Source organism: Ischnura elegans, chromosome 8, assembly GCF_921293095.1.
Source record: "Ischnura elegans chromosome 8, ioIscEleg1.1, whole genome shotgun sequence".
Classification (NCBI taxonomy): Eukaryota; Metazoa; Arthropoda; class Insecta; order Odonata; family Coenagrionidae; genus Ischnura; species Ischnura elegans.
In genome coordinates this window covers 46,353,033-46,362,043 of record NC_060253.1, presented here as the reverse complement: position 1 = coordinate 46,362,043, position 9,011 = coordinate 46,353,033, and the positions used below count along the sequence as shown (strand labels likewise).

Sequence of the window (9,011 nt, the reverse complement as noted above, 5' to 3'; positions counted from 1 at the left end):
CTTGCCTTCATTCTTATATCTTAGGTCCTTTCCTGTGGACTTTTTGCTCTGTTCACTTAAAAATTCACTTGTCATGTGGGTCACTCCACCCCTGAAATCAACTCTATTGAGTAATGCTAATTTTTACTTTACCACAATTTAATTTTGATAAAAATTTTGAATTTTTTGTTATGTGCTAATGCTGACCAATGGTAAGATGGGCCGCTCTACCCAACATGTATTCTGGATCACTATAGAAATTATGACTCATTGCCTTCCTTTTTATTTTATAATATTTTTGCCAATTAGCTTTTCCAAGAACATGTTAGATTGGTGATATATATAGCTTCTTCTGCCTCTAACTTGCGTGTGTAACAAACATAGCAATCAGCTTGAAAAAAAAACTATTTAGTACTTCCAAACTGCTCCAAATAAGGATTTCTGAGACTGGTGTGAGAAGTGTTGCTGTCACAGACTATTCCCCCAATGAATCCAATTTATTGCAATTCCTCTATTTGTTGATCCATTGATCATAATATTGGATTGATGTCCCCTAGGCTTCGAACCAAAGCCAAGGTCTTGTTACTCGCTAATAAAATTTACTTGAGCATATTTGATGAGTATGTTACTGAATCTCTGTTGTCCAGTGCCAGTCAATAGTTTGTGTTCTTTGGTGATATCAAACTACATTTATAAATGTTTACTCAAAATGATTTTGACCCCTGGTTAATACAAAAAGGACAGCTCGCATCCTTGACACATTTTCTGCTGGTGGTGCAATGTATGAAGGTGATACTAGGCCTTCGGCATTCAACAATTACTTTTATTCCAATGTCATCCTTTAACTTCTGAACACCTATCTCCCTCTTGTTCATCCTGTTTCCACTCATGCCTTTGAATCCATCTCCACAACTCTAGAACTGTCATCTTATCTATCTTCTATGCTTACGGCAAAAATCAACTGGTTCTGATTTCATTCATTCTTAGAGGTACATCCACAAGCCTTTTTATTCCTATCTCAATAATCTTCAACAGGTTCTTTGCATCTGGAATTTTTCCTCCTTGATTGATAAAATAAAATGTTATCGACCAATTTCCATATTACCGGTCTTATCTCTTTTATCTTGAGGGTGTAATTCATAATTGCATACTTTATTCTCTCTCCCTTATATACATATAGCTTTGTGAGCATGGTTTTTCTTCCTGGTGAATCCTGCCACACTAATCTATCTATGCTGCACCACCATATAATTGCTGCCTTCGATAAAATATCTCAGCTGGATGCCTGTTTCATATAATTTGACAACTTTTATCCATAGCACTCTCTTATGTTTACTCTCTAACTCCCTGGCTATCCGCAACCAAAGAGTTCTAATTGACAGTGTTTCTTCGAAGTACTTACCTGTTTCTTCTGGCATCCCTCAAGGTTGTGCATTAGGTGCCATGATTAGGCTAGGTTCTGTTTGCTCTCTTCCTCATCGACATTGTTGATGACATTGGGTGCTTTCCATTCATGCGACTCATGAGTTGACTAGTGTTGACTCGCGGTAACTGTTTATAACTCTCCAATTCCTGCGCGTTATCGTTTGTTGACTTGTGTCACAACAGTCGGCGACACACATAACGAAAACCGCGACGCAAGTCGACTTGTGTTGACGTGTGTCGATGAATGGAAAGCACCCATTCTTCCCCTAGCTGAGGTGTTCTCTATACTGACGATAGTAAAATAGTTAAGACCATGGATGATTCTCTAAATTTATCAATCGCTCTTCAAGCGGTGGAATTATGGTACAACCGCCTATTACACTTTAAATAATCAACCCATTCCCTCTTATCAATTCATTAATTTTTTATCTTATTTATTTTTATTATACCATATTTATTACACAAAAAACTTTCCATCGCAATAAGAACAATTTTTAGCAAGGCTATGGTAGTTGGAATTCTCTCCCGGACTTCTTCTTCCCGGATCGAACTGCGTGCGCTAAAATCTGTGTTTATTGGATATGTGCTTCTGTATCTGAAGCATTCACCTCTCCATATGAGGGACTTTATTTCCTCATCTGGTAATTCAGTGCCTTATCATTATAACTTTGCTATTCCTCGCGATTGCGAACTGCATATATCCCCTATGAAAAAATTGTATAGAACTGTTTCAAATTTTTATACATTGCCATGGTAATGTATAAAAATTTGAAACAGTTTTATACAATTTTTTCATAGGGGATGTAAACAAAAGGACCGCTCTCCACTCCTGACCACGCTGCGGACATTTTTGAAAACCGGTTATTATGAATCAAAAGTGGCAGCAAGATTCAATTTCAAAGGAGGACGAACGAATATCCTTTTTGTAGTGTCCTTGGATTGAACCGTGATTGTCAATTGTTCATCCTCGAAGAAGAATCCTTCATTCCTTTCTCGCATGAGGGCTCTGGCGTTGCTGAAACTCAACTGTCACAGGTGACGTCATGTTTAGGAAAATTGGTTGTGCTGTAAGTAATAAGTAAATATTTGTTTTTTTCTTAACATTTACAGCGTAATAGTTTCAATTGTGTTTATTTGGCTAAAAATAATGCATCCTCATTATTTTAATCTTTCCATGGCTTCTCTTATGCTCAATAAATCGCTCATATTTCAAGTTAACAAAATATCATCCTTGTTGCAATTATCTGGAAGCGATTTCCACTTTTCAATCTTGAATTCGCTTTTTTAAAGGTTTCCTTTATGGTATAACATATAAATAACAAAGTTCTTAGTTACATGGAACAGTTCAAAATGTCTTCTTAGTCCTGTTTGTCTTGTCCGAGGCAGTAATGGAGAAATGTTCTTCCATGCGTATGTCATATGAATTAATGCTGTTCTTAAGTGCTAGTACAAGATGGATGTGTTAGTTTTTTAAGCTTGTATTGGAATTGCTTGCTTTAGAGATGTCAGAGATATGGTTTCTCAGGGAATCGCGAAGTACTGGTCGCGTCGGGATTGTTCCGAAGGCCATGACCTAATTATTTTATGGTTACAGAAGTCGTATTTAATTCGTATTATTTATCTTAATTATAATCTTATTTTCAATTTCAGCTCCTGCGTGTCAACTCACCATTGAGAAAATGCCGGAGGTGTCAAATTCTGTATTAGACAACTCAACCGAAGTTGCATTCGAGAAATTGACGTTTACTGGAGAAGAATGCCCAAGAATTTCCTGCAAATGTAATGTGAACGAAGTTGGAAAAAGTAAATGTGGTCGTCGTTCCAAGCCGAAATGCCCCAGAACTGACAGTTGGCATAGTAGGAAAGTAATTAGCCATTCTACGAAGTCACGGCCATTTTTATTTCGCCGGAGCAAACTAAAATTCGTGCACTTCAAGGTGCACATTCACTTCACTTCAGGTTCGACTGTCCTACGAGATCCAATTCTCCAAGTGAATGACTGCGTAAAATCAAACTCCTCCCCAAATTTGTTGTCCCTCAGTCCTCCCGTGACTCCTTTGCGATCCTCGGGTACATCACCTCCAAGAACGCCTCTGAGAGAGCAGACCGGCTCTCCACTCCTGCCAGCCCTTCCAGTCCCCAATTCGTTGTCTTCCAGTGTCAAGTGTTGCTCGTTCACAGACAATGAGTCGAGCCAGGAGGATTTCAAGTCCCTCGCAGCGGGCGTCCAGGGAGCGTCGCAGGTCCCCCTCTCTTCCTCAGTCAAGAAAAATCATAATTTGGTGGGGCGGGAAGCGGCCTCCTTCAAGGACCTCAGCTACAGAGTCCTGCGGCCCGTGTGGAAGAAACCACGGAAGAGGACTCAGGCCACAGCCAAGTCGTTCTCTGACGGTGAGGAAGGCAAAAAGGTGACCGAGGTCGTGGAGACCTCATCTTCTGCAATCGGCGGGCTGCCAGCTTCCCTATCCTCGTCCACATCATGCTCGCAGCAGGCAAGGATGTCACCGCTCAACGACATCACCATCAACGAACTGGCCGGTTATTTTGATACTTTCGTCCACATACCGAAGAAGATGTCTCAGATGGCAGAGATGATGTACACTTAAGAGAAACGTAGGTACCTAATACTTCTTTCTGTGAGTTTTCGTAATTTTTTGCGCATTGTTTCTTAGTGGAAATGGTCTGGTGCTCCTCAGCAATGCTCCCCTGTCAGTGTGGACCTGATAAATAAGTTTTATAAACGAATTTTCTTTTGGTTTCATTATGCTGAAATTTAGACGATTGATGATGTAAAATTGTAACTGTGCGAGAGCTATTTTCGTCTCTTTTTCTCCTTGCTGCTCGTCACGGGCAATCATATTTGTTTAATCCTTAATGAGTTGCTACCTATACTCTTTGTTCTATTCATGCTTAATATTTTTGTGTATCTTGTGACACTTATTAAAAATATTACTAATGAAAGTCGTTGATGATTTAGCAGTTAGAACCTTCTGATGTTATTTAAATTGGTATTGAGTTGCAAGAACTACTGTATTAATGATTTTCATTAAAATTCTTAAGAATAAGTATGTATTTGTTATTTTAATTAATTATGGCATATAATAGTATGTACTGTCTTAAAGTTTCCTCATACTAAGTCGTCATGCTCAGCAAAGGTCTTATAATGCCTGGTGGTGGAATTTTTTGGTTATACGTGAAAGATGCTCTGTCCATATTAATTTGACATTTTCTTTGCTCATTTAAAAAAGTTATTCTGTGTGATTGAGTTGAAATCTGTCTTGAGTTTTAAGAAAAACATAGTTAGTTACTGCTTAAGGGTATTGCAAATAAATTTGTTGTTGAAATTAGGTGATTGAAATCAAGTTTAAACTCCCTAAATTTTTAAAATTGGAAAGCCCCAAAAAGTTACATGAAAGATATGTTCTTTTCCTATTGTTAGGTCTCTAACGAATGAAGAATATGAGCTGTAATTGTTCTTGTGCTTGACAAGCATCCAGTTATTACCAAAATTCTCTCATGTGGTTTTAGTTTCGTTATATTTTCAATGAAATAACATTGGATGAGTTAAGGGGAGTGAACATATTTGGAGCTCTGGCTACTGTGGGAGTGAATCACTACCTGGCATAATGTCAGCTCCCTGAAAGGAAAAATTTGAGTGGGCATGATGTAGGAGATTTTGAATCATCTGGCATACCAAATATTGATTGGAGGTACTGTCAGTGAGTGAGCAGTGCTCATAAAAGTAGTGGCCAAAAAGAATTGTCCGATTAATGACGTAAGCTGTCACGTAGCATTCATTCACATTCAGGGATAAATTCCACTGTTATTGTGTAGGATATAGCAATCATATGTTGAACCTATGGTGCCATAAGGCCTGGTTACACGATACATTAACATGTACGGGTTAATTTCTAAATGTATGACCGCCAAAATGCACCTTGTAACACCCAACTTGTGCGAATGCATGAACGGAAAATAGAACCTGTTCTAATTTGGTTCATGCATTCGTACATGTTCCGTTCCGGTCCACCAAAATCATTCACGCAAACGTACATTAACTTGTATGTGTCAATGTACCGTGTAACCAGGCCTTAATAATTCTTGTACGCCACTTTCTCTTTAGAGAGTGAGATATGAATATCTAAGGTTGTTAGAGCAACAAACAACTTTTCCCATATGAATATTTGATGTTCTGGTAACATGAAGCCATCTCACATCTGAATTCAAGGAAATATTTCAAGGATGCACTTCAATAGACTGAAATCTACAAAAAAGGAAAACATTCATTATATTTTCTCTTGGAATGATGTTCAAAACGTTCCTCAATCAGCCTTTAATTTGGCTTCACCTGTAAATATGATATGCATTGCCCATACAATGGCTTGAGTGAGGCTTTGTTGTCTTGGTTTAGGGATGAATATAATAGTTTTCTTCTCAAAGTATGTATATCTAAAACTTACAAAATTAATAGTATTCATTGGGTACTATAAAGTACATTTTGTAAGTCTTTGTGGAAAGAATTCCATTTGACTAATATAAAATTGAAGGTAAAAATGTGGATCAGATTGACTACACATTTTTTTTTAATCAAGGCATTCACGTTTAAAGAATAAAAGCCTTTTTTTTTTACCAAAACCAGGTATGGGGGACAAAGAGGAAATTGTGCACATTGTGAAGTTAGAATTTGTATTTCGTCTTTTTCAAAGGGAACTCAGATGTTCCTTTTACATAGAAAAGACATTTGAAAATGTCAAGGCTGTAATAAGTCAAAGTATCAAGATTGCCGAACAATGATCCCTTGGATAATGAAAAGATGTCATTCTTTCTTTTTTTAATGTGTTGTATGTAAACTGTTGGTAGATGGACTACTATAATTGGTATGGCTGTGGAATATGTCATAGTACAGTGAGGTATACTTTTGGGTTAAGACTTATTTTATTACATGTATACAGACCTAGATAGTTTTCCTACGTAGTGTAGTCAGTGGCGGATACAGAGAAAATTCATGGGGGGGGGGGGGGGCGCAAAAGACATCTTGAGTTACCTTTACTTTTATCACAATAAAAAATAATCAAGTCACATTCAGAGCTTCAGAAGTTTTAACTAAAGTGATTTAACATACATTCAAGACAATGCCATCTTATGATATAAAAAAGTTAAAATTATGGTTCTGCTATGTTTGGCAATACGGGTGGCCCCGCAAAGGGGGGGCGCGCGCCCCCTGCGCCCCCATCTGTATCCGCCACTGAGTGTAGTGTATGTCTCTCCTGAGTCAATTTTTGATGAAGGTCCAAGCCAAGTATGTATGTAGGTAATTAGATAGCATTAGGTTGGTTGCTTCTAATATGTGCAGAGAAGACCAGTGCCCGTGTTTGGACAGGTTTCTGTTTATTTCATCATGTTATCATTTATGTAATGTGAGACGTAGCTAGCTATATCATGTAGAAATAACATCTGCATTACTAATGTGTTTATGTATCCCTACTACTCCTGAGATATTTTCTAATGAGATCTCATGCTTTTGGCTCTTGTCTTGCTGACCATCCAACAGTTCTGCTATTTGAGGTTATCTTCCCAAGTGACTGGTAGTAACAGAGTTTTTTATCAAACAGTGATGACTTTCTTTAGCGTATTTTCCTTCAAACAGTGTCTATTCCTTGTAATCTTCCCTTCAGAATGTTACTGGCCCAATCGGTAGAGTATAAATTCCATCCGTATTGCTCCAAATGGTTTTAATGTAATGAGAAAATGTTCTTCATGTTTTAACTTTTTTTCCAAATCCTTGTGTAAATAAATTCATATTGGTGGAAAGCATGAAATCGTCGAGAGTAACACTTAAAGATTGCTTCCAATCACAAACCACCCTCCAACCCCTCTTGCATCGCTCCCTGTTCCTGTGCTCACATCCCAAGCAGACCCCTTCCCTCCCTCATTGTCTCTTGTGAAATGGTCTCCTCCCCTGCCCTCCTTCATTACCCCATGCCATAAGGGCCTTATTAATAGTTGACTCCCAGGAGTCCCCTAGCTGTAGATAGCCCCTTACGGTCCTCCATGCACGAATCTGGTATTAGTAGTCCCCTCCTAGGCTGTGGAAGCCCCTTTGCAGGCCCCTATGCTGGGGGCAGAGTGAACCTTACCTTGCAACATGTGCATGAAGCGGAGAAAATTTGAACTACTGGAATTGGAAACAAACGCTTTTGTTGCTATCGTATTTTGTTGACTTTGTATTCGGGCTTGTTTCAACAATTTTTACTGTTGTGCTCTTGCTTCAAAATTTTCCCATTTATACCTTTATTCACCTCCATACCAATTCATATCATACCATGTATTCACCCAGTCATATTATTCATTCGCCCATTCTTATACCATTTTGTTTTCACCCTTTTTCATTAATTTCACATCAACCTTTTCCTGTGTATCACTTCTGTGACTAAACGTGCACATTTTTCCCTTTACCCATTAATAGGGATATCTTTGACGAGGATGGACAACTTGGAGGCACTTGTTTGTAGTTTAAGGGGCCAAAATGTGAGATAGGAGAGGCGTTACATCTGCGATACACCAAGTTCCTTTGATTCCTTTAGGGATAGTGTGTTACTGAAGCAATACCGCTTTCCTAAGGTAATTGTGAATGGGTATGAGGAATTAATGATAGCATTGAGATTTTATGCAACGATCAGCTATCAAGTGAGTACTTACCTTGAGTGTATTCTGTCCACCAGATGTACTCATTGAAAAAATATATTGTGTGATAAATATGCTTGCTCTATTAATCCATCTTTTGCATTATTTATTGAGATTGTTTCCGGCAACCAGCACAGTATCCATCAGCCCATTATGTCACTGTTCGTGAGAGATAATATTCTTACCACCATGTTACAGGTTGATGTGAAATTTTCGCAAGTACTACGAAATCCCATTTCCATGTCCTTGCAATCATTAAAAAGAAAAAAGGGTAACTCTGGGCATGAGTAAAAGAGTACGTGCAGTTAGGAAATGCACTACCATACGTGGGGAGGTCATGAAAGTGTATCATTGACATTAATGTCAGATTTTTACAAAAACTTTAGCTTCAAAATGTCATTTAGATAAATTTTTACTTACTGCCTCTCAAAGCCCTAATGAATATAATTTCCACCGATTTTGTATCAATTCCAAAGGCTATTATCATTCAAGTTAATAATGCAATATTATGGGCTATTAAAGCACAAGCACCAAGGAATTAATGATATTTAATAATAATGATAATTTACCCTTGCTAGTTGACAAGCCACATTAAGGACTATTATTCATTATCATTATAATTAGCCAATTCACATCTACTCCAACCAAAACAAATGATACTATAATTAAGCCAATAATGTCAGAGTAACAAAGCACCACATTGCAGAAATGCCATTGCCCAGGCTTAATATGTACAAGTCAGCACGATGATGGTTACACATGATACTCCAATCCTCATTACTGGAGCCCCTCAGAGAGGATGCATTTCACACAATTTATTTTCTTCACTCAAAATATTCTGTTGCCACAAACTTACACTGATATATCAGTATAAAAACTACAGAAAATGCAGAATCAGGTGAGGCGAGAATGCAGTAATCCTA

General features: G+C 38.0%; 1 protein-coding gene across 3 annotated transcripts; it reads left to right on the top strand.

Annotated features, from left to right (window-relative positions):
* Nucleotides 1-2,366: 2,366 nt before the first annotated feature.
* Nucleotides 2,367-4,469, top strand: LOC124163745 (oxidative stress-responsive serine-rich protein 1). 3 transcript variants are annotated; one of them, XM_046540822.1, is made up of 2 exons: nucleotides 2,367-2,471; nucleotides 3,055-4,469. In XM_046540822.1, exon 2 carries the CDS (start codon nucleotides 3,084-3,086, stop codon nucleotides 4,008-4,010), a length of 927 nt encoding a protein of 308 aa, XP_046396778.1. In that variant the 5' UTR covers nucleotides 2,367-2,471; nucleotides 3,055-3,083; the 3' UTR covers nucleotides 4,011-4,469. The 3 variants fall into 3 exon arrangements, with proteins under 3 accessions (XP_046396778.1, XP_046396777.1, XP_046396776.1); XM_046540821.1 differs by lacking the exon at nucleotides 2,367-2,471 and adding an exon at nucleotides 2,778-2,814; XM_046540820.1 differs by lacking the exon at nucleotides 2,367-2,471 and adding an exon at nucleotides 2,847-2,865.
* The last annotated feature ends 4,542 nt before the right edge of the window (nucleotides 4,470-9,011 follow it).